The 26,216-nt window shown below is 41.5% G+C and overlaps 1 protein-coding gene across 1 annotated transcript in view; it reads left to right on the top strand.

Annotated features, from left to right (window-relative positions):
- KCNK9 (potassium two pore domain channel subfamily K member 9) overlaps window positions 1–22,316 on the top strand; it is an 87,191-nt gene extending 64,875 nt beyond the window's left edge. Inside the window, exon 2 of the mRNA XM_015649742.2 lies at window positions 21,003–22,316. Coding sequence (XP_015505228.1) covers window positions 21,003–21,844 — 842 coding nt within the window. The 3' untranslated portion in view covers window positions 21,845–22,316. The remainder of the gene's footprint in view (window positions 1–21,002) is intronic.
- Window positions 22,317–26,216: the final 3,900 nt, after the last annotated feature.

Genomic DNA, 26,216 nt, shown 5'->3' with positions numbered 1-26,216 from the left:
TTTCTTGGACCATTATCCTGTTATTCCTATATATAAAAACTTGGACATGGATTTGTTGATTTATCCTTTTTCCATTTTCCTTCTCTTAACTGTCCCTGACAATTCTTCCCTTGCAATAAGTATTACTATAATCTTGCACTATGTTGCAAGATGTATTGCAATAAGCATTATTATACTCTAATCTTGGTATTCTTTGTGAATTTGTCATGGAGAAATCTCAAGGTCCTTTGTTACCATCTCTGCATTCTTAATACCAAGTGACTCAGTTACTAATCCCTTTAATTCTTCACCCTTGTGCTTCAGAAATTAAGGACTTTGATACCTGTTTTTGCTTATCCTTCTTTTAATTTCAACAATAGTACTGAACATCTGATCAAACACTTTTCCATAGTGTCGTCTGTTGATCTAAACCAAGTCTAAAATAAAATTGCTTTTTGCTGATTCTATTTTAGGGGGAAAAATATCTATTGCCTATTACATCCAGGAAGGGCTGAGCTAAAGTGCCACTCATAACAGCATTTCTTCACTTGCCATCTAGAAAAATGCAAAAATGACACATTTCCCAGAATTTAACTTCCAAATGGTTTCCAAGTGATCTCATGTCATGTCTGGATCCAGTGGCAAAGATCTGCAATGACTTCCTGGAAAATGAATTATATTGAGATGGATCCTGTTATGTGCATGGTCTCATCTTTTAAACCCATATGAGGTACTGTGTTATTTACCTGCTGTGCAGCTTTGTGGTTACTGCTTTTATTTCCCTCTCAGATCATATCCCTCAGCCCTGCATACTGACCACATCATGTTCCTGTTGTCACAAAAATGCTCTTTCACATCTGGAACTCGGAAATCTTGTTCTTCCAAGCATCCACATTGCATATCTGCCATTTTCAGTGGGCAAGGTTCTCTCATATTTTTATTTCCTTCTTACTTTCCGTTTTTGTCCTCTTTCTTCATATCCTTTCTCTTTCTCCCCTCTTTGCTCTTCACATTTGATCTCTTTTTTATACCCTTTCCCATCTCATCATATTTTGCTCTTTCCCCACCCTCCTTTCCCTTTTTCCTCTCTCACTGTGAAAAAACTTCCATGTTTTTATAGCTCCATTTGTTCTTCTCTCACTACTTTATGTTAGCCTGCAAAAGAGTAGCAGGGAATCATGCTTTAAAGGCATTTAACCTGTTGTTAGTCGATAAAAATGGAGCACTCTTGAACACAGTGGTTCTGTCTTTGCTCATTTCCTGGTGCTCTGGAGGAAGACTTGATGTGCACAGCCTGGGAAATGAAGGGCAGTGTCTAAGGGATGATGAGGAATGAGGCATGAGGAGAGGCTGGAAGATATTGAGGGTGAAAGGGGTAATGAGCAAAGAAAATTAGAAATTTTGAGGGAAACCATGATGGTCAGGATGGGGTAAGAAAAGCCATTTGGGGACCCAAATGGTGCTGGGGATAGTGCCATGGCCAAGACCGTGCTCTTCTGCATTCCAGGTGGGAGTTGGGCTCTTCTCCCACCCAACCAGCGAAAGGACAAGGGGAAGTGGCTTCAAGTTGCACCAGACAGAGGCTCAAGTTGGATATTTGTACAAATTTCTTCACTGAAAGAGTGGTTAAGCACTGGAACAGGCTGCCTAGGGAAGTGGTGGAGTCACCATTCCTGGAAGTGCTCAAAAATCGAGTAGATGTGTCACTTTGTGATAGGGTTTATGTTGCACTGTGCTAGGAGCAGCCAAGTGATGACACAGACTCTCTAGCTTTGGTTTCAAAAGAGAGCAACTTTTATTCTTCCAGATCTTCTTTTATAGACAGTTCTTAGAAGGTCCAAAAAGGTAAAACTCTCATTGCTCATGAAACCAACACATCACCATCATTGGACTATTAGGAACAACGCCCCTTGACTGTTTCTTGCAAGTAAACAACAAGGTGACACACAACACCTGCAAAGATTGTTTTCCTTCTCTAAGGACTGTTTGGATTCCTCATGATTTCTCAGGCCAGAGTGAGAAAGTTGTGTGAATTAATTTTACACAGGCTCAAGCTAATGTCTGAAGCCTAAAAGTCTCTTATTTGACCATTGTCAGTTCCCATAGGTTTACTGGGCATCGTGGTATTTAGTTGGAGGTTGGACTTGATATTTTTTTCTTTTCCAAGAGCAATGATTCTATGATTCTGCATGCAAGGGAAGGAAAGTGCGCAGTGGGAAAGAGGTGCCAGTGTATGAAGATAAAGGAATGGGAAAGGAAAGGTGTAAAATGCACAGAATGGGCATGATGCATGTCTCTCTCATCGTGGGAAGCCGCTGTTCTCCCGCCAGGTTCCGCATGTTCCCTGCCTGCTGCACCCTCCGAGCGCTGTGCCCGGCCGAGGCCTCGGCGCTCGCTCCCTCCAGCAGCAGCAAAGTGCCAGAGTCAGCTGCTGGCAAACTGCTTTGCTTAAATAACAAAACAACAACAACAAAAAATTTATACACATAAGAAAAGGAAAATGAAGCAATGATGGGTTGGGCAATTAAACTAAAAGCATTTTAGAGTGTAATCCAGCTCTCTCTATCAATAATTCAGGGGGCCAAGATCAGTCTAATTGATTGAACACCTTCCACAGTAGTCAGCCACTAATAAGACAAATGAAATGTCTTTTTTATTGTCAAATCTCCATCTCACATTTGCTGAGGCAAAATCCTGCAGGGCATTTCATTTGAGAAGCTTGGGTATTTTTTCCTCTTGATGGAGATAAATTGAAGGCCAGCATCTGTTTTTAAAGAGCAGTAAATTAAGCCTGTCTGCTCCTTTGGCCGTGGGTGGGTGGAGAAACAGAGCTGTGCTGAGCGGGATTCACACATAAACCCTGTGTGGGTTGTCAAAAGTTGAACCCGGTTCCCAGAGGATGTGTTTTCACTGTGTAATGATTTGAGTTCCTGGGACGCTTGGCCTTGACAGACTCCAAAGGACTGCAGTTGCTACCCTAAAGCTGGTGTTTCTTAACCTTTCCTCTAAAGAAGAACCTCATTAGGATCCCTGTTTCCCTGATGGTGATACTAATGCTTAACTTCTGACATGGTTCAGGTGTTTAGAATGCGCTGAACAATTTTTTAACTTTCCTAATTTATGTGAGCAAACCCTGTCACAGGTTCTGGGGGAAAGAATACATGAGTAGAAACTGGTTTATGTTTTATAGCTTTCCTCCATAATCATGCCAAATGCAATGATTAGGGGGACATCTGTGAAGACAAAGTAGGGCATGCCCAGCAAATTTGCTTGTTTTTGTTTCCTTTGGACTGCGTCACTGCATGAGGGAGTGATTGCCACGGCAGGATGGAGCTTGTGGACACCAGCTTCAGAGCACTGTCCATCTCTAATCAAAAGCTGAGTTGAAGAAAGGGTAAAACTTCAGGTACCACTCACTGATGCACATACAAGTGCCTATCTGCAGGGTGCAAATCTGTGAGAAGGCTTCTTTAAGCTCAGATACTCACCAGTTATTCTAAAACATCCTCTTATGCACAGAGGCTCTGGGACTGGATTTTTAGCCAATATAAATCAAAGTAGCTCCTCAGGGCATTCTGCTGACTTATATGAGCCAAAGATCCTGCCCTGGGGTGAAGAAAGAGCTCTGATTATGGTGTATGTGTGCGTATTTAATTAGGAAGGAATTCAAGCTGTGTCTGTGCTCTGGAGTCCCCACTGAGTTAACCCAGCGTGGCACAAGTAACCTTGTGAACAAACCCAAAATCTGGAGGTCTGGTAATGACTTTCCTCATTTGCTATTATGATATGTGTTTCCTCACAGCCTAGATAAGGAGGGAGGGAAGGAGGAAAAGTGCCTCAGAGGTTTTTGGGGTTTTTTGCCTGTATTGCCTTTGAAATAATATATATTGTTGAATTGAATGCTTGATCTAACCAAGGAGTAGTTGTTTTACTTCCTAATCTAATAACTTCCTGATGTCTGTCTCCTCTTAGCTTTGCTGTGGCTTGACTGCACAACAAATACCATTTAATTGTGTTCTTGTAGAAACTAAAGGCCAGCAGCTTTGCCAAGAAGGGCTAATTTTATAATGTCCCAAGCCAGAATTAAACTTGATAGCCAAGATAAAGCTGATAGTTTATAGCTGGCAATTATCATCACGGGAAAACTGTTGCATAGGGTGGTTACAGGTTATGGAGTTCATTTAAATATTGTGCAATGTCTTTGGAGGCAGATGTAGACGGGAGATTGAAAAAGGGGCAGATAGGAATGAAAGAAAGTGGGTGACAGAGGAGGAAAACAGAACCAAAATAAGGTGATAACAGCAAATGAAAACATGTAGGGTGAAGGCACAAGAACAGCAATGGAGTGATCTATTGGTGGTGCAGGCAAGGAGGAGGGATAGATATGACTAACAAAATAGAAGTGTGGAAATGAAATTGAACTGATGGGAGAATAAGGCCACTGAGTACAGAAGTCTGAGATTCAGTGTAGTCAAAGACTTCTGTTGTTTTGAAGGAAATTTTTGATTTCTGTCTATAGGCCATGTCCCTGTCTGCCTAGTAAGAAAAGCAGCTTGGTTACCCAGTAGATGTGCTGGTGCTTACTGGAGTCTTCTCCCTGGGACAGATTCATTGAAGCTGAGAGCTGATCCTCTGCAGAGATAAATGAAGCCTTGCCAGGTTTATAATGCTGCTGCTGCTGCTACACAGCCGGGGAGTCAGAGGTCTTCAGGACTCAGGAACAGCTTCAGACTCAGTGTGAGCACTTGAAGCTGCTGACAACAGCTCTATCAAACTGTATATGGTTTTGCAAAGCAAACTGAGACCCATCAATGAATGAGGTAGCAAGTTTGAAAGTGAAGTTGTTACTTCCAAGAGTTGCAAGCAAGCAAGCAACCAAATATAAAATAGCTATTGATCTGTATTTGGTTTATGTGGAAAGGTTTTGGCTGCAAGGGTGGCTTCTGTGAGAAAACACAGGAAGCTGTCCCCATGCTGGGCAGAGTCAGCTCCAGCCAGCACCAACATGGAGCCCACCATGGCCAAAGCTGAGTCCATCAGCAGTGCTGGTGGCACCTCCTTGATACAAGAAAGGGTAAAACATGCCAGACAGCCTCTGTGACAGAGGAGTGAGAATATGGGAGAGGAACAGCTCTACAGACCTGAAGGTTAGTGCAGAAGGATGGAGAGGAGGTGCTCCAGGTGCCAGAGCTGATTCCCCTGGAGCAGGCCATGGATGTCCACGGGGGAGCAGAGATCCACCTGCAGCCTTTGGAGAACCACCCCAGAGCAGACAACCCACCCTGAAGACTTTGGAGGACCCTGTGCTGGAGCAGAAGGATTTGCCCTGAAGGAAGCTGTAGCCCTTGGCAGGCACACACAGGAGCAGGAATTCCTGGCAGGAATGGAAAGGAGCCCATGCTGGAGCAGGTGTGCTGGCAGGACCTGTGGCCCATGGGGGACCCACATTGGAGCAGTCTGTTCCTGAAGGACTGTGCCCTGTGGAAAGCACCCACATTGTAGCAGTTCTTGAAGAACTGCAGCCCAGAGAAAGGACCCAGGCTGCAGCAGTTTGGTAAGGATGATATCCCATGGGAGAGACCCTGAGCAAGGGCAAGAGTATAAGCAAGAAGGAGGGGCAGGGACAAAGTTTTATGAACTGACCACAACCCCCAATCCCAATCCTTCATGTCAAATTGGGAGAGGAGAAGAGAGAAGAGTTGAGAATGAAGGACTGAAATTGAGAATGGGGAGAAGGAAGAAATAGGAATAAGGTTTTTTGTTTTTGTTGGTTTTTTTTTCTCACTGACCTCATCAGAGAATAAATGGCAACAAATGTAATTACTCTTCCCCAAGCTATGTTTTGCCCATGAATGATCACTGTTGATCAATCAACTTGTTCTCATCACAAGCCACAGATTTTTCAATCCTACTCTTTCCCTCTGTTCTGTTGAGAAGTGAGAAAGCAACTTTGTGGCCTGCCAAGGTCAACCCACTGCATGATAATAATATATTGATTCCCAGAAATGTGCAGTTAAGGAAACTTCACTGCCACAAAACTGTTCTAATAAACTTACTGATAGTCCAAAATTGAGCATGTGCTTGCAGCTCAAATCCCAGATTGATGAGCATGAGATGATAAATAAGTCCCACTGTAAGTACAGGCCCCTTGTAGATGCAAGGGACAAGTGGAGGGACATTATGTCTAACCGACATGACTCTCCAATAGACCCTCGGCAGTGCTGCTCCTTATTTATATAAGCTTGAAAGCCTGCAAGTGAAGCTGAAATAGAGATTAAATCACAACAGGAATGTTCTGGAGGATGTCTTATTTGAAGAAGTTTTAAATAGGACAAGAGGAAATGGCTTTAAACTGAAAGAAGGTAGATTAGATTAGATATTAGTAAGAAAGTTTTCACTGTGAGAGTGGTAAGGTGCTGGAAGAGGTTGCCCAGATAAGCTGTGGATGCTATCTCTGGAAGTATTGAAGGCCAGGTTTGACGGGCTCCTGTGCAGCCTGATCTAGTGGAAGGTGTCCCTGACCATGGCAGGGGTTTGAAGCAAGATGATCTTTAAGGTCCCTTCCCACCCAAACCATTCTGTGATTTTATGAGATAACCCTTCTAAGTGTTTTTTTTCTCTCATATTGAATGGAATAATAACTTCTCTCATTGCAAAACCCTTTTTGGAGGGGATATTAAACTCTTAATCTGATCTGTATTCTTTGTGACTAGGCCTTCTCCCTCTCTGGTATCCATGTTTAGAAAATGCAGATGGTAATTCTGTGTGTCAGAGCAGAATTCTGAATAACAAGGGACCATCTCATGTGTCATTTATATATCCCCTGCCACTGAAGGATCTTGGATTACAATGGAGGTTCTCAGGTATAAAAACTGCAAATGATGTTCATGACTGCTCAGAAATCTTCCATGAAGTACTTTGTCAGTCTGATTTATTGAGCCACCTTTTATGGAGGAGCTCAGCAATGAAATAAAATGAAAAACACTGGTTATGATATTAAAATAATATAGTAGGTCATTGTTTTCCACCCAGCAAAAGATAAATGGTGAAGGGTTTGAAGAAGTTTTTCTGAGTGACTTCCCATTTCTTCCCACTCAGTTTGACTATTCCTGTTGGCTGGGAATAGAAAACTGAAGTGATGGATGGCTCTGATTATGCCTAGTCAGGTGCATTAAATGGTGTCTCACTCTACTGCCTCTTGCAATCTCACCGCTTGCTGTGCTTAGCAGGGCTGGTGGGGAAAAGGTAGATGTCTGTAAACAAAAAAGAAATAAAAGAGGAGGTGAAAGTGCTCAGATTGGTCTCAGCAAAAGGATTTTCTGGGCACTGGAAATGTGTTGAGGAATTTGAACAGATCCACTTTTAGAATAACTAATTGGGATATGTCTGTCAGCTTCAGGGCTCATAGTGCACATGAACCCCATCCTGCTTTTCATGGGTCATTTCATGAGAGAGATCCTTGCAGTGTATGGAAAGTTTCTTTTTAGCATCCATCTGTTTGCTACATGGAGCTTAACTCACATGTTTGTCTCTGGTTAAATCATGAACTCGTGTACTTGAATTACAGTGCTCTGAGTTCACAGACACCAAGAAAAATTACTCTATTTTCATCAGTGCAGGACAAAATAAGATCCTATGGATTTTTAGCTACAAACCAAGGACAGGCAGGTTTGAGATGCAGTACTTCATTTCAGGTTTTGTGTCAGTGTTGTATACAAGAGCTGTCTGAAGTTATATGAAATACAATTCAAAGTCTGTACAAATGCAGCATTGAATTTCTGTGGCTCTGTATCTAAATTTGGGTTGTTGATGTACAAGAAAATTGAATTCAAGCTGGAAAGGTGCAAAATGCTATCAAAGTGACCCTGACTAATGCAACAGACTAGCTGTGACTGGTTTATTCCTCCTTGGAAAAAAACAAACAAACAAACCAGGCTGGAGAGATACGGCTGATCTTTATTAGTCTGTAGGAAAGGCAAACTGGGTGGGTTGCTGTTTGAACAAAGAACTTTAATGAGAAGAATCAGACCTTGAACAAGTTTGGATTGAAAACAGGAAAACTTTTAGGTGTAAGAGCAGTGAGTTTAGGGACAGTCTTACAGCTTGATTAGTGGAGTTGGAAGCCTTAACTGAGGTGTACATCTGTCTTTTTAGGAAGATTTTCAATGCACAATGAGCTCAGATTCTGTGTTTAATATCTCTTAGGCTCAATTTCCTGGCTTTCCTTGGGCAGTTTCTGATGGCTGGAGCAGCATCCCATGAGAAATGCTTCTGGGTTTGTCTTGCTGGGGAAAGCTACCACAGTTTCTAAGTTCCTGGTGTGTCCTTGCTTCTGCAAGATCAAAGTTGCTATCAGAAAAATGTATGAGGTTGCTTCATTTGAAAGTGCCAGCCCAGTGAGTTAGGCTGGTGTAATTACCCTGATACAGCAATTCCAGCAAGTCTTCCCATAGCCAAAGCTGAACAACGTTGCAAAACTTTGACCTTCATGTTTTAGCTCAGCTCTTCCGTCTTCAAAATACAAGGACAGATGTGCCTCAAAGTTAGTCCTGGCTCAGTGGAAAGCTGGACAGGGCAGTACCATTGGGCAATATATTTCCATTAACTTTCTTGGTTTCAGCTTCAAAAAATGCTTTCTCAATCAAAATTGAACTTCTTCCATCGCAGAAGTTTTGATTGAATGATTTCAGCTTTTCAAAGATAATTGACAGTGCACACTTTAAAATTTGTAGAGGATAATTGAGGCATCTCTCTTTGCTTGTATTTTAAAGCATAAGGTTTTTTTTGGGGAAAGATTAGCAAGGGAAATAAAAACCCATGTATGCTGGTAAAAGAAACTGAACCCAAAGCATTTGAACATTAATTTTCTTTATTTTTAATGAAATCCATGTACCGCATTCAATGAAATCTATAAATCCATTTGAATCACTGTTCAGCCTATATGTGACAGAGTGGGGGAAATTATGACAGATTCCACTGACTTTTGCTGTTAGATCATTGAAGCCAGGTTTCATTTAATAAAACTGCTGCAAAATTAGAGTGTCTGCAGGGAAAATAACCTTGGCCAAAACTGCCAAGTTTTGATTATGACAGCCAGATTCAGAATATATGTTTGGGGATGCTTTTCTTCAGAGAAGGATGCAATAAATGCTGTAACTGATGTAAAGAAGTCTATGATTGCAAAGTTCTAAAAACAGGAAAACTTGTGTCATTATGGCTAATTTCTTATTGTAGTCATTAAGGGACAGAGAACAACAAGCAAAGGAGAGGGAAAAGGAATTTTTGGTTCTTCCACTCTCGGCTGTTCACCTGCCAACACAGAGACTTCCTTGTAAGAAGAGATTTTGTGTCTGTATAACTTTGTCTACATCAGAGCTTTCTCTGTTTTAGTCAATGTTTTGCCTGTAAATTGATTTGCTGGTGTGTTTTTCTAGCAGGGACTGAATCTAAGCACAGTGGGAATAACTAACCTTCCCCTTAGCTGCCCTTTAGGATGGGGACAGTCCTGGTTTTTGAGCAGGAGAAAGGAGAATCTACTTAAAATACCATGGACCTATTAATATTTTTTAAAACTTGGAGAAATACTCTTTTTTTTTATCTTCTACATGGGAAAAATCTGCAGTAGAAACAGCACAAAATTGAAACAAACTCATGGCAAGTTGTCTGTGCTCTTGTGTGTCTCTTAGCTGAATAAAGAGGAAAGCTGTAGAAGGAAAAATGTGATTACATCAGTGCAAACACTTCTGACCCACTTTCCTGAGTGTCACCCCAAGTCTCTTGCTGGGTGTGCTGTGTTTGACCAGCCCAGCCCTGATGTCCCATGGATTTATGAACATTTCTCTGTGACCTGCACTGGACAGTGACATCACAGCTTCAGAGGACGTGGGTGCTACGTCATTAATGATTTCAGTCACTGTGCTCTGTGCTGGCCTTTGGTAATATTTGTTTACTAGGGTTTTTGTTCAGATACAGCTTCTCAAGCCCAGTGTCAGACTGAGAGCAGGATCCTGTTAACCCTGTGAAGACTCAGACCTGGTAGTTTGAAAAGAACTAACTCTTTGAATAAAGCGGAATCAGAAGTTTCACATGCTTCTTTTTTATCATCACAGCATAGAAGAAACTGTGGCAGTTAAACCCATTAAATTTTGGTCTTTTTTAAGACATGGCTTCCTGTGCTTCTTCCTGATGTATTCCCACTGATCCCTCAGAGTGCTGCTTGGATCATCCTGCCAGCTCTGCAGGTGATGAGTCCTTCATCCTCCCCCCTCATGGAGAAGACTCAGGTCATTGCCAATAAACTGAGCAACAAAAATCAGTTACAGAAAACTATTAAAATTGCCCAAGAATTCAATTTATAGAGGTGAATAAGGAAAAAAAAAAAGCTTATAGCAATCATATTCATGGAGTACAAAAAGCCTTTGTGATGTAAAGAAATGACAGCATCAGGAAAAGTTTGCTATGCAGTGAGGACATAATGTTATAGTGATGGTCAGTCACATCTACATATGCAAAAAGGACAATATTTTGCAGTCCAGATAACCATGATGCCACAGTTCTGCTGCTAGAATGGCTGTGTACAGCTCTAGCAAAGATCCTGAAAGTGTTTGAAGAGCAAGAGTGATCTCAGGCAAGTACAAAAAAAGTGATCATATAAGGAGCTGCTTCTAAAGAGACAAAACCTAATCATATATGTACATGTGGACATGTTGTAGAATGCCTCTTGTCTTTCTGGCCTCTCTCAGAGTCTTGCAGGACTCTGCCTCCAAGAGCTCTGTTTATAACTACTGTTAACTAAGGAATGAAGCTGTGACTATCTCTAAGAAGGGTAAAGGAGTGAGAAATGATGGAAAGAAATGTGAGTGTTAGATTGAGGGCTACAAAAGAACAGTGTGATAAAAGGCAGCATAGAACAAGAAAAGTACAGGCTGTGTATCAAAAAAGAACTTCCTAATAGCTGGATCTACTGGGCAGGGCAACAATTTCCTAAGGGTGAGAGCAGAAACCCTGTTATTTCAATCATTTAAACAAAACTGGACAAAGCCCTGGAGAATACATTGTAAGGAACAATCATATGCCATCCCCTGGGAATGGATAACATGACCTGATAAAGTCTTTTCCTAGTGCTTGTGATGATTCTCTTCAGATTGAGAACTTGTTCTGGGCATGATTTTCCTTGGGACTAGATATGATGTGAGCCTCAGGTCAGTCCTCTGATTGATTCAGAGAACCAAGAGAGGAGGAAGGGGAACAAAAGAGTGCAGGGAGTCAAAAATAGAGCTCATGGGAAAATACTGACTCAGAAGTCAACAGTCAACTGTGCCCAGCCAGAAATTCAGCACAAAGATGCTGTTGGTTTTGGGAGGAGTCAGGAATGGTACACCAGACACAAATCTGATATACCAGAATCACTGCTGATTAAATGGTTGTCTCCTCACAGAAGTTGGGAGGTACCTCTCCTCTCTTTCCAGCCTCTTTTCTGAAGCAGAGGAAATTTTAGGGATGAGCTGAGATACTGTTCTATCTGTACAAGATGGACTGGTGAGTGTTGGCACCCTTGATTTCTTGGGAGGTGGAAAACCAGGAACAAAAACCAGGAAACTACCTCAGCTACTCTATTACCTTATTCAAAAGAATTTCCAGGGACTGCAGACATCTCCTGTCTAAGCAGTAAAAATAGAGGCTAAGTTCAATGAGAGGAGGTTTGAGATAATAAGATCTTCTCTTATAGATGAGCAAGAAGATTGTGAATTCATGGGGCCATTTGAAGTTTTCCACTTTCTCTCATTTACTTTTCTAGTAAACCCCTTTATAGCATAAATTTTAAATAGAAAAGAAGGGAAATATTCATATTCAAAGGAAAAATAAACACAAGGAAACACAGAAGTCTCAAATATTTGTTGTTTTGGTTTTTTTTAAGCAACATCTTCCAAATTTTGTCTTTTGCTGGAAACAAGATGCTCCTTGATGAGCAGCAGTAGTCAAGCTTGGTTTCCTGTGAACTCAAAAACATCCCCAGTTCTCTTGAACCCTGATTTGAATCTCCATCCTTGAAGGTAGATAGATATTCCATCACAGACTGTTTAATAAGGTGATGGAGACATTCCTTCAGTTCTCTCCCTTGCCTCTGCATCTCACCTCACCTTGCAGGACCTCCAGCTCCTGTTTCTTTCCAGTAACTGGCCAGGGAAGGAGCTGATCCCAGCTGTAGCTGAGCCTGCACTAAGTGTGTTGATTTTTAGGCCCTTTTATGTGTATTCACAGATTGGCCAGATGGCAGGCCCAGCAGAACAGATCACTATCAAGTTCACATTACAGTTTCTTCTAAGTGGTGGAAATTGGTGAGCAGCTTCAAAGTTATCGTAGAGGGAAAACAGATGGGCAGAGATACGGATATAGATCACTCATTCTTACCAAGAAATGAGAAAAACACAGGACTAATTAGAAAAAAGAGTTTTTTATGCCTTGGTTTAAAGTCATAAACCTCTTCCTTACTGCCACAACCCAGTGGGTATTTGAAAGAGCCAAATGTGACCAAATGTACGTTTTTGCATATGCAGAAACAGTAGAAGAGAGGAGCTGTGTCCTCCTGGGGTCTAAGTCCAGGAAGAATACAAGATCTTTCCCAGGGGAAGCAAAGAAGTCCTCAGGTCTTTCCGGCTGGGGGAGTGTTGAAACTACCTGGGCACAAGCCTCTGACAGGAGAAGTGGTGAATAAGCAGCACCTCCAAGTGCTCTGCCCCAAGGAACTGAATTGATTTGTGTCCTCACCTCCCCAGGGAGGGTCCAGCAGGGAAAAGGAGAGGTCATCCCTTGTGGTGGAGTCCAGGCAGGGAACGAGGAGGAAAAGTGCAGTCTAATCAGTCTGAGAACCTCTGAAACACAATTCTCCAATGTGTCCCATGAGCATGGCCTTACTGAGAGACTTGTAGGGACTGAGACACATCATTTGCCGTGATCCTCTGAGAATCCAAAGGAAATCTCTTCAAGAGGGTCGACCTCTAACCCAGGTCTTATACCTGACTCTATTGCATGTGATCTCCAGCTGAAACCAGCCAAACCAGAAATCCTAAGTCCTACCCTGAATCAGAAATGAGCATGGCTGTGTTGCACTAAATTTCTGCCTTTGGATCCCTATAATTTCAGGCAGTGTGAGAAATAGAACTGTCTTCCCAGGTGCCACCCACAGGAGGATTACCCAAAATGCTGTTACAGCTGATAGCTTCAGTTCCTGCTCCATCAAGGCTGTAAGAACTCAGGACTGTGTTCCTAAGCAGTTGCCCAAGCACTCTTGGTACTTTTCCTATAGTTGAATCTTCCAATGGAAGATGGTTTAGCCACATCTGGTAGTGGTCAGGGCTGGGAATTGATGCCAACAGGCATTTTGAGTGATGCAGAGCATTCACCATGCTAATATTTACTGCAACTTGGTGTGGCTGGAAGAGAAGCCATAGGGAAAAATGCTATCACTAATGCTCCAGAGTGGGAGGTTCAGGTTCCATAAGGAAGGAGAGAATGTGGGATGGCTGCAGACCAGAATAGTAGAGGGAGTGAGGAGATGTGGCAGCGGAATGAGTGGCAGCAGTAGTTATCAGTATCATCAGTTTTGGATGAGTCCTTCAGGTCTGCTGCTGGCTGTGCTGACAGGCAGTAGGTTCAGCATCCCTGGTGAGCTTACAGGAACCACTGCTCAGAGGCAGTTCCTGGGGCAAACACTTGTCTGTCCTGATTCATGATGTGCATGAGTGGCCTTCTATCTGCAAGACTGGCTTTGGCTGTGTCTTCACCTGCTGCTCAGCAGATCCCAGAGATCCCAGAGAGAAGCCATTTCTTCCTTTTCCTCCTCATTTCCTTGCTGCATATTGCCTGTGCCTGCCTCTCCCATCAGAGCTGCTTTTGAAGCTGTTTTCCTTGAACATCTTGGAAGTTTGATTTCAAGATCAAGAAGAAAAGCAGTCTGTCCTTTTGGTGGGGAGGAAAAAAAAAAAACAGTGGAAGCCTGTTGTATCCCTGACACCCAGAATAGGAGATCTTCTGCAGGTTTGATATAAAACAAAGCAGTGAGTGCAACCTCCAAGGTGGTGTGACCTTACTTCAGCAGGACATGGAAGCAGTTGTAACATACCAGGGATGAGCCAGGATGAGAGGCCATGCCAAGCTTGTGGAGAGATTTAGGATGTGAGGTTGTATTTGGGCATGTTAGATTCTTTCTGCTCTCCTATGATGTCCCTGTCTTCACAACAGGAGATGATATTATCATGTATTGCTGTGTGTTTCCTATTGAGAGACGTACAAAACTAAGAGAGATTGTTCAGCTGAAGTCTACAGTGAAATCAACCAACAAGGGAATAAAAGTAAAAAAGAGGTCCTGGAGATGTTTGAGGAGAAAGGCAGCAGGATTCAGGGAGAGGCCAGATGTGGGAGAGAGAAGAGGGAGCAGTCAGCAGTGCCCATGTGCCAGGAGGGTGGTGTAGTTATCCAGCAGCTCTCATCCAGGTAATAGCAGCTCTTGATTACCTTACAGGAGAAAGTCTTTGTCCTGGTGAATGAGTTACTACCAGTTAGTTAGATGTAGTATCTCCCTGATCCCTCCTGAAAATATCTTTCATCAGCACCACATGTTGTTTCTTCTCCCTGCTGAAAGCTGAAAGCATGAATAGCAAATCCAGCAGAGACAGCCTGATCCTTGTGGCAGCTTCTCTGACGTAGATGAACCTCTGAAGTGAAGTGTGTGACATCATGAAGATGTTTTAATCTGAATTACACTTGCCCATCTGAAGAGCAGGTGCCATTATCTTCTCTTCATTATCTCCTGGCTTGGGCTGCTGCCAGCATGAGTAAGAAGGGTTTGAGTCACAGGGATGGAGAAGTTAATTCCTTTCTGGGGACTGTTGTCAGGGATGACCTGGCCCAAATGCCCATCATGAGGATGAATGATGTGTAGATGAATGAGGGGAGAAACCTCCTCCTAAGAGAAATAAATCATCCCTCATGAATAATGTAGAGCATTGCTTTGAGATTCAAGACATCTAAGACTTGTTGCACATTGAACATGGATGTGAATGAGGCTCAGCTGCTCTGCAGATACACTCTGGCCTGAGCATGACCTATAACTAGCTCACCACTGCCACAGTTTTTATTTTTTAGCACTGGCCATGTACCAGTGCACATCTAGAGACAAACCTCTCTCAATCTCTGACAGAGCCCAGTGTAGAAAAACACTCAGAAAACACATGCAGGCTCTATCTGTGCTGCCTAGTGAAGCAGGACCTGTATTTTGTAGGACACAGAAGCCAACAGAGATGACACACTGAGTGCCAGAAATAGATAATCACCTGCTGCACCAAGAGGGTGCTGAGTTCCAGTGGATCTGACCAGTGTTAACCTCCATAACTCCAGGCATAGACTTTGCCTAGGACAGTGCTGATTATTCCAGAGGGAAGCCATAAAGGGCTGGGATGATGGTAGAGTGTGGACATCATGGGCTGGTGGTGGAATTCATCCTCAGAATCACAGAATCATTAAGGTTGTAAAAGACTTTTAAAATCAAATCCAACAGTCAACCCAGCACCAAGCCCATGTTTACCATTAAACCATGTCCTCAAATGTCAAATTCCCATGTTTTCTGAACACTCAACTGCTTCCCTGGGGAATCTGTTCCAATGCTTTACATTCCTTTAATGAATTTTTCCCCCCTAATATCTAACCTTAAGCACTTCTGGCAGAACTTGAGCCAGTTTAGTTTGCTAGATACTGCCTTGCAGTGCTGGAGATGGCTGCTATGTAGATGCAACACATTGAATATATTCAGGATTTTTTCCCATGTTTTCTTTTTATATAGATTTACTCACTCTGAGCAGTCTGTATCATTACAATAGCATGAACTTGTTTAAGACTCTTTTTGCCCAAGAAGCAAAGTGTTATTTCAGGGAATTTGTGTTGGAGGACAGGACAGATGTTACAGACCTGTCTGTACCCTGCAGCTGAGTGTGGTGCAGAAGTCACTGATGTAGATCTGAGCAAGCTGCTCTGTCCACATGAGGCTGCAAAGTGTCAGAGATACTTACTTGGGGCCTGAATGCAACATGCCATTTTTGTGGATAAAAGGTCTATAAAATCATGAGTGACACAAAGAAGGGGAAGGGGGAACGATTGTTCCTGGTCTCTTCCAAAGAGGAGGAGACACCATTGCCATCAAATGATAATAATGAAAGGGAAGTAAAGGAGAAATGGCATTTTTTTTTTTTTAGAGAACACATAGTTGTTCTATGAACCTCCTTGTCATGGGATGTTAAAGATACTGAAGGGGCAATACCCAAACTCATGGAAGAGAAACCCATTTTGTGTTACTAAACCAGCAAAAACTGGCTTAGGAAATCCCTGAGCACCAAATAATGAATCTGAGTAGATGAATTCTTGGGGGAAAACTCACATGTAATTATAGCATTCCTGTGCTCTTCCTCAGCCAGCTTGTGGTCGCTGTTGGATTCAGAATAGCTGTGCACTGAGTTCCTCTGCTTTTTCTGTTTGTGGGCTGGTACACCAGAACAGTGTCCTGGAGTTATGGGGTTATCCCCAGCTGGACCTCTTAGAGATTGTAGTGAGTAGTTTCTTTCTCTGTCTTGTCTGAAAGGCACCACAGAAAAATAAGCATTGAAGAAGGCTCTAAGTGTTTTTTTTTCTCAGACCTTTATAGCTACATTCTGGCAAATGAGAAAACAGAATTCCATTTTTCTTCTAGAATTACATGTAGGTGCACATGTTCTTTGAGAGTTTTTCATCAGAGAACGGCCAGGGCCTGAAAAAACCAAAGGCAGGGAAGACCCCAACAGAGTACTGATTTCATGCCAGCCCTTACAGTGTGGCTGCTTGCTTCCCTTGCCTACACCTTCCTGCAGATCTGCTTGGTGTCTGTAGCCCACCTGTTCCATGACTGGGAGGAGATGGATTTTGTGGTGTATTGGTTCTTCACAGTCCAGAACTGGAGTAACACTGAAACATGACATTTCTTTGTGCCAAGCGAATCTTCTTGGTGCCAGCTCAGATGAGCTCTGTCTTGAAAGCCTAAGCAGCTGGGAGGCATTTGGAAAGTGAGGGAGTATACTGATGACATTTCTTCCAATCAGGGTGAGAGTTATTTAGACTTTCCTTGATCATTCAAATGATATGTCATTGAACACCAGACAAAACTGCCTGCTGTGGTCACACTGCTGTATTGTGGTACCTCAGCAAACCAGTTACTTCATTAGTGTAGGATGGGCAGTGTTTGCTTAGGTGTGGTCCAGTGTAAAGCTCCATCTACACCTTTCTCCCTCTTCCTCTGTGGCTTGTTAAGGGATGCATTTCCTGTACCCAATGCTTAGGTCTTCTGTTCAGTCTTTCTTCTTCACCACAGAAGAGAGAGAAGCCCTGATATCATCATTAACATTTCTGTTTTTCTTTAGGCTTTGCGTTTCTTAATGATGACACAAAGTCATCTCTTTATACTCTGCCAAAGGCCAGTGACATTTGTGTAGAGGAGATCAGGGAGAATTTTGGTAGCTAGAATCTGCTACCAAGGCAGTTGCTTCTGCTTCTGCCTTTACTTGATGCAAGTCAAACCCAACTACCTGGAGACTGCCTCTGTCACCTGTGTCCTTTCCCAGCACTATTGCTCCTTTGTGCCTCTCTTCCTCTGGCAATTATTCACCTTTCCCTGTTTCCCAGAGGCAGTCTCTGATGTTAAGAAGACAGAGGTTCGTTTTAGATTTGAAAAATATTGAATTTCAGAAAACATGGACTGCTGCGGTTTGCTTTCCATGTAATACTCTGTTCAGTGCTGGATAGATCCTGAAATGCATACAGAATGGAGAGTTAGGTCTGTGGTGTATTTTCACACCCCTCACTTCAGAGTGTTTAAGGCAATGTTTAAGTCTACTCCTTAAAATCATGTTGTATAGGATAAATATGTGACTAATCCTTTATACATTAATCTATTTATAGAGTCTTATTCCAGATTCATGAATAACAATTCTGTTAAAGTTCTGTAAAGAAATCTGTTTCTTTACCCCAGATTCATGGTAAAAATACAGTAAGAGACATTTATCTAATATTGTGGAATGTCACTATGACTTGGGGCTGAATAGAAGTCAGAATTTCTGGATTTTCTATCTACCTATGTGACTTGGAGGGAAAGTAAAGCCTGCTTTACTTTTACTCTGGTGTCTGTGCTTCCTTATCTGTAAAACAAGGATACAGATATATTTGTATCTTATGGGATATACAATTACAAAGTCTGGGACAAATTATAAATTCAACTGTGAGATAGCATGTAAGCACATAATATTAATGTTTTATAATGTCCCTAAAACTGTTTCTTGGGGATATCTTTAATGAGAATGATATAGGGAGATCAAAAGAAACCTTTTTTCGCCCCAAATATTTTTTTTAGAACCCAAAGTAAAAGTTGTTTCCACCAACTGCCATCTCTTCAGCCATCTGGAAAATCACATTTTCTGAAGCTTTCCTTCTCTTTATCATCTGTAACTAAAGCTATAAAATAGGAAGATGTCCCTGGTTTAATTAACACCCCTGTAGTTCAAAAGCTGATCTTAGTAATGAGAGGCAATTATAGCCTTTATTGAGGGACAGTCAGGTGGAACTAACCCAGGAACAATCTGGTGAAGAAACTTCGCTTTCCAGGTAATTTGGAAACTGCTTTTTATGATGAACAGACTACCTGGCTCAATATAACAGGTGAATATCTTTCCTTTATAACCTGGAAAAGAACTTCCTATTTTGAGTTTTATGCTTCATTTGTAAAGTGGCTTTTCCAATCCATCCATCAACAAATATAAACTGACCTAAGAATAAACATTTTGCTTTTTGAAGGGGATTCTTGCTGGTTTTCTTGTTTTATTTTCCTTGTATACTCTTGCTTTACATTTTGAAGGTTGTCTCATGTTCATATTTTAGTTCTAGTAAAAGTGCAGACTCTGAGATGCAGCCCCATCCTAAGAGGAAGGCAGAATTCTGGGTTCTGCACCTCAACACTGGTGTGGCAGAGCTAGAGAAGGTCCAAAGAAGGATATGGAAATGATCAAGGAAATGTGACTTCTGCTCTATGAGTTTAAAAGACTGTGGCTTCAGTTTAGACAGGAAAAAGCTGAGAGCAGAGATAAAGCTGAGCTTAGCTGAAAACATGAAGGTGGTAGATAAGGAAGATTTAGAACTTCAATTCTGTAACTAAGGTGTTCTAGCTGAAACAAGGAGATAGCCTTGAAATTAAAATGTACCTTTTTGCACAGCAGATAGTGAACTTCTGGAATTTGTTGCCACAGGATATTGAGAAGATGTGCAGTTTCAAAAAAGAAATAGACAAATTCAGAGCAGCAGGTCAATGACCTGAGTTTAAAGGTGATGGGCAGGACTCCTCAGTGGTCCTGCCTCAGTGGTATCTCATGCCAGCTCTGTCCTCCAGCTTCAGATCTGTGAGAGTGTGGGTCTACTGAACACCCTGTGTTTTATCTGCCAGTCATCTATGGGTATCCTGATATCTCAGGGATCTAGTATAGAGCTAGAGGATTCTTTCTGGAAAACTGATTTAAACTCTCAATATCTCCAATGCAGGCATCTATACTGGAGACAGTCACTCAAGGTTACTATCATGATTAGGATATCTTCATTTTGCTGCTTACAGGTAGTTCTCTGCCAGTGCTCTGGGTGTCTAAGTTTGCAGTCAACAGATGTCTAGTCAGTCTAATGGGGACCTAATGAACATGATCAATGAACAGTTAGAACTGTCATTTCATCTTGCCAGAATTGGGATGGTCAGTAAAATAACTCACTACTGCCTGTTTTCTTAGAATTTTTGTTGACTATAATGGGAGTTTGGACACATAGAACACATGCAGATACATAAATGTAGGTATATTAATCTTGAACAGAGTTCTGCCCCAAGATTTCTATTACAATGATTGAAGAGAAATAGTTGCCTCCTGAGAATAACTCACTGACCTGTTTTAGACACCTCTGTGTACACAACAGGAGCTGCTCTTGTGAAGTATGTAGTTCTAGTCACCGACTGTAAAGGGAGTCTAGATGGTGGTAGCCACATGGTGAATGGACACAATGGCCAAGTGGGTCCCAGCCATCTCATTTTGGAGACTTTGGTACAGTCTCTTAAAATCTCAGCTGTAAGAAATGTAGATTTTTTAAAGCAATGTAATCTGAGCAGCTGTAATTATAATATCTAAACAGCCTCCTGCTTATGGTTTGATTTAGAATAAAGGCTTAGCCATGATTTTACCATCTGAAAACTATGCTGTGAAATGTGGTACATCCTCTGTCCTTGGATTAGTTTAACATCCTGATGAAATTGCCTTTGCCATACTAACTGTCAAAGCTGTAAAACTATGGCACAAGCTGGTAAATCGTTTTTTCTTCCAGTAAGTAAAGGTAGAATGGGCATTAAATCCCTAAATTCCTATGGTGTTCCAGCAATGAGTCACTTTCATTAGGTGTCTAGGAGGAAGGCTTATTCAGTATGGGGGAGTTTGAAAAGGAATTTCTTCAGCTGGGGGGCCTGTGGATGTTGTTAACTCCATTCTGTCAGCAGACACAAAATTTGGATGCCATCACTGTACTCTGGTTTTGGGACAGAGCAACACCAGCTACTCTCAAAAACACTGGGAAAGTCCATCTGTTTCCAAAGTTTCCGCTATTGCCTGTGACACTGGACAGACATGAAATTTCCTCAGTTAATCCATGTGATATAACCTTGTTTAGGAGACTCAACGTTGTTTGAAGTAGAATGGGTTGTGCATTCTTTCACCTTTCCCACTCCTGCCTGAATGTTGTTTTTCTGTGCCTTATTTACTGCAGACACAGGGTGTGGGTGAGGAGATACGGGAAGACCATGACTGCAGGGTCCCTGCAGTTTTGGATCTGGCAGTGGCCTCAGGGCGATTTGTGTGGTTTGCACGGTGGAGGAGCCGTGGCCACCGCCTGCCCTGCTGACTGTCCTGTGTTTCCATCCCCCTTGCCAGGTTACGGACACGCTGCCCCAGGGACGGACGCGGGGAAGGCCTTCTGCATGTTCTACGCAGTCCTGGGGATCCCACTGACACTCGTCATGTTCCAGAGCCTGGGCGAGCGCATGAACACCTTCGTCAAGTACCTCTTGAAACGCATCAAAAAGTGCTGTGGCATGAGGAGCACCGAGGTCTCCATGGAAAACATGGTCACTGTGGGTTTCTTCTCCTGCATGGGGACACTCTGCATTGGAGCAGCAGCCTTTTCCCAGTATGAGGAATGGAGCTTTTTCCATGCTTACTATTACTGCTTTATAACATTGACTACGATAGGGTTTGGAGACTATGTGGCCCTGCAGACCAAAGGGGCCCTTCAAAAGAAGCCTCTCTACGTGGCTTTTAGCTTTATGTACATTCTAGTGGGGTTGACAGTCATTGGGGCATTTCTAAATCTGGTTGTTCTCAGGTTCTTGACCATGAACAGTGAGGATGAGAGGAGGGATGCCGAGGAACGGGCGTCCCTGGCAGGGAACCGCAACAGCATGATTATCCACATCCAAGAGGACTCCCAGCATGGTCGGCCACGGTACAAGGCCGAAGTAACAGACCTTCAGTCAGTTTGTTCCTGCATGTGTTACAGGTCCCACGAGTACACCAGCCGGGTGGTGTCCCACCAAAATTCGTTCAGCTCGAAGCTGAACCCCCAGTACTTTCACTCCATCTCTTACAAGATAGAGGAGATCTCGCCAAGCACATTAAAAAACAGCCTTTTCCCATCTCCTGTCAGCTCCATCTCACCTGGGTTGCACAGCTTTACAGATAACCACAGGCTGATGAAACGGCGAAAGTCCATTTAAAGGGATTTGTCTTATTTTGCTTTCCTTGTTTTTTCCCAGTCCTTTGTTGTTTTGGGTTTTTTGTTCCTTGAGTGAGACGGAGCGAGGCCAAAGGGAGTAGAGCAAGCCAGTCCTCCTCTGAGACTCAGCTCTTGAGCATGAAGCATGGATTATTACTGTTCCAGCAAAGTATGCCTTACATTACCCCCTTGGTGGATGTCAGAGGATTCAAGGTGACGTGAAGTGGGTACCAAATCCAAAGTTGCACACACAGCTGGGAGCCTTCATGTGCCACTGGCACTCCTGACCTAACAAACTTTTTTCCTCACGAGCAGGTTGCAGTGTGTGTCCGTGTGCCTGTGTGAGTGCCGGGTGTGTGTGCGTGTGTGCGCGCGTGCAATTCCACAATCAGTGCCATGTGACAAAAATTAAAGCATCAGGTATTATTTTTTCTTTTGCCCTTGAAGCAATTGTGTTCCAGCCTGCTTTTTTAGATTGCTTCCAAAGGGAGTGGGGAGGGTGGGAGGGGAGCCAATTTGTTTTTATTTTATTTTTTTTGCCAAGACAAGCATGCGCCATAAGCAGTCAATATACCAGGTGTATCATGGTAAATTTTTTAATGCTAGATTTTAGATTGTATTAACATTTAAAAAAAGGCAGGAGAAGATGGATCATTTTAGCTTGCCAGTTCAAAATTACAAAAAAAAAAAAAAGTAAAGCATGCACTTTTTAAAACTGGTATGCATAATAAAAACACAAGAAAAACTAGCAATGGAATTAATAATCAAAAGCAAATAATCATATTAATTTAACTATATTTAATTTTATAATTTTCAACTGTTCCAACAATTTACAAGCAGAATTTCTAGGATAAATTGGGACAATTGTTGGAACAGAAGAGTGTATTTTGTTATATTAATTTTATTTATATATTATTATTATTATTATTATTATTATTATTATTATTATTATTATTATTATTATTATTATTATTATTATTATTATTATTATTATTATTATTATTATTTTGTGCAGTAATTACCTGCATGAATAGGATTATATTTTTTTTTTTGATTGCTTGGTTAAGATGGGTATAAATAGGAGGATGTATATTTTTTCTTATATAATAGTGACAGGGCATTCCTTGTTTTAAATAAAAAAATCAAGATGATTGTCTCTAAATGCTTTTGATTTGTAAATAATGGAAAGCCTTTGTTGGTCTCAGGAAGAATTCAAGGGACAGTATCTTGTGTTTGGCTCACTGGGAACTTGTGAGATTAGATGTGATATTGCTTTTTTTGCTAGGCAAAGGCAAAATGCATTTAGCAGTAACAGGCAAAAATAGCTTTACTCCAGTGTTTGGAAGGTAACAGCGGGAGCAGTTGTGCTGGCAAGTTGTAGTGGAGGATGTTGAGACCATGTCATAGAGTTGTTCCTTGGACATTGTCCATCTCTCAGTTGTTCATCTGGACCAAACAGACTTTACAGAACTTAATTAGAGGCCTAATCCAGCTCCCTTTTAAGCAAATAGGAATTTTCAGTGATTACATGGGATTTAGTGCTTTTGGAGATTTATCTTTGATTTTACAAGGGTAGGACTGGGAGTTTTATGAACCCGCACCTTTGTCTCTGATTTAATTCTATCTTTTAAATCACTTTCTGTGTTAATTTGCCATAAAAAAACCCATTTCTTTTTGGCACTAATCATCTCCTGCTGATTCTACCATTTTGTGCTCTCAGTGTAAAAGCAATAATCCTTTTTTTATCCTTAAAACTAGATGGTGTGTGCCCAGCTCTGAACTCTGTGTGCTGATGGATGTTGATACCCTCTCAAAGAGGCATCTATAAAGATCTGTTAATAGGGAGAAATAAGGAGTGTCATTCTTCCTCTGTCGTCTTCACCTTGGCTTTAGATTATTAACTATCAAACATGCTCATGTTCTCCACACCTGTCTTTCCATAAGTAAATGACAAGCAAGTTATCCATGACTTTGACTCTGTTCAAGCTTCCTTTGGGTGTAGAATTGCTGTGGCATGAAATCCTCCATTAAGAGTGGTGAGGAATTAACAGGGTTCTTAATGAGGATGGATGAGGATGGATTTTTCAATATGTGGGGCATGCTGTGTGCATCAATGCTGTGCTGCCAGTACCATGTCCTAGGGCAAATGCTGATGGCAGAAGGATCTAAGCAAGAATACCTAAAAAAGTAGTTTCAGGATGTGTTAAACCACCTCAGTGTTTGCCACCTCAAAGCTGCTTCCCCTGACAGCCCACAGGGTTCATGGTGCTCTCCAAATTCACTTTTTTTCATCTTTGCTTGTTATCCCAGAAGTGCAAATAAATGTATGTCTCTTTTCCTGCTATGGAGATAAGAAGTATGCATGGAATATGCACCTCTGTATCATGTACAGCTCGTGTATCATGTACATGGGTGTTCACTGAAGAGAAGCAGGAAAATTTTGGTGTTTTGCAGAATTCCAGTTGAGTTCTGTGCCTGGCAAAGGAGAATTTTGGTAACAGGACTTTTAACAAAACCTTCAAAAAGAAAAAAGCAGTTGCATCTTATAAAACATTGCACAGTTTTATTTCCTCTTTTCCTTTAAGCAAAGAAGAAACTATTATTTCTGCTGCATATAAAAATCATCTTTAAATGCCCTATAAAACATGTTGAACTCGAGTGGTTGAAAAATTTACATAGTCTAGCTGATTTCTTACTAAATCTTCCCTCTGGAACCATAAATGAAGAGTTAAATTTTAATACACAGATTTTTTAACCAGGGGAGAAACTTACCTCAGCATGTCAATGGGTTATCTGCCACTTAGAGTCTTTGTATTAAAACTCAATGGCTTTATAATAGCTCTGTTTTAGCTTAGTTGAAGGCTGTAGATGTAGTTGAAGAAATCTATGTATGTTGATAAGAAGGAGCCAGAATAGATGTCCGTAGCCATACTTTTAAATTTAAAAGCTATAATGAGTGTGTATGTGAGAAAGTGTTTTGCTTGAATGTATCTGCATTCCTCGGGATTTTCAAATACTCTTATTTATTTTATTTTCTGTCTGAAGAGTCCACAGTTCTGTCCAACCTGTATTTTTGCCACACATGGGATTTTGAAGTAGCAGGATGCTTCATTTGCAAGGAAACTCTTGCAGGATTTTGTCTTGTGAGCAGCCAGACACAGGAGCTCTCGTGTGTGTGCATCAGAACACGAGGCAAAATCTGCCTCTCTCCTTAGCTGTTTTCATGGTTCTTGACTGATGTGTGAATAATGGCTTGGGCTGTCTGGAACTGGAACAGACTGAATCATGAAAGGGAAGCTTCTGTCCAAAGTTAATCCCAGCTTTTCAGTTAAACATGAAAAATCAGTCAGTGAAAGGTGAGCTGACTTTTGTCAGTTCTGTCTCTGATTTCTTATTGCCCTACATGTTTTCTTCTCACAACACTGCTTTTCACAGAATATTTTCACTAGTACATTGTTGAGTTTACTCCACTTAAGATATTATCTCTCTCAGAGCAACTTCTCTTGCTCGCTACTCTTTTGAAATTCAGCTATGAGCAGGTAGTAGTGGTGCTGCTTGTGACTAGACATCCTAATGTCTGCTAACACTTTGTGATGCACTCTCATTCCCCAGAGTCTCATTTCCCCTACCCTTCCCTATTATTAAGCATTAGAAATAATAATAATAAATCAGATTAGTCTATTTATGTCACACTAATGTGCTCTTCATCAAAACAACACAAATTTAGCTCCCTGCTGTCAACTTTGATTATATAACAACCCTATTATCCTATAATATTTCATATTATCATCAAAGGGAAAAATCAGTTTGATCAGTGAAGCACCAAAATAGCTTTGACTGAGCATGCTGTGGTAGGGAAACAAGAGGAAACTTAATTGAACAACGCAGGCACAAGTCTCCATTTGGTCTTCTTTATTGTGTAAGGAATATTGTGGCTGATCTAACAGGCAGTGCTTTGCCAGAACTTTGTACATGCACATGCTTTACAGGGATGCCTGTAGTGGGACAGCCATAGAAGGGGTTTTTGGATCTTCCTTCAAGAGTCCAAAGTAGCTTCTTGGTTGTTAATGAATGAAGATATACAGAGTGACCTTCAGCAATAAACTGTCTGTAACAGCTCATTAGGATGAAATAGACATTATTAAAAAAAAAAAAAAAAAGGAAAAAAAGAAAAAAAATAGAAAAGAGGGAAGCAATGAAGTTAATCTACTGTATTGTACATTATCTCATTAGTTCCCTAGTGCTTTGATCAATGAAATGCCAGGGCAGTAATCAAGATTATTGTGAATCCAACCTAAGCAAGGTAATTCCTTTTTTTGTTTGACAGATTTGGAAGTTTTTGTTAAGGAAAAATAAAGCTTGATTTGTTGCTA

This window comes from Parus major, chromosome 2 (assembly GCF_001522545.3).
Source record: "Parus major isolate Abel chromosome 2, Parus_major1.1, whole genome shotgun sequence".
In the NCBI taxonomy this organism is placed as follows: Eukaryota; Metazoa; Chordata; class Aves; order Passeriformes; family Paridae; genus Parus; species Parus major.
This window is presented reverse-complemented; position numbering and strand designations above follow the sequence as displayed.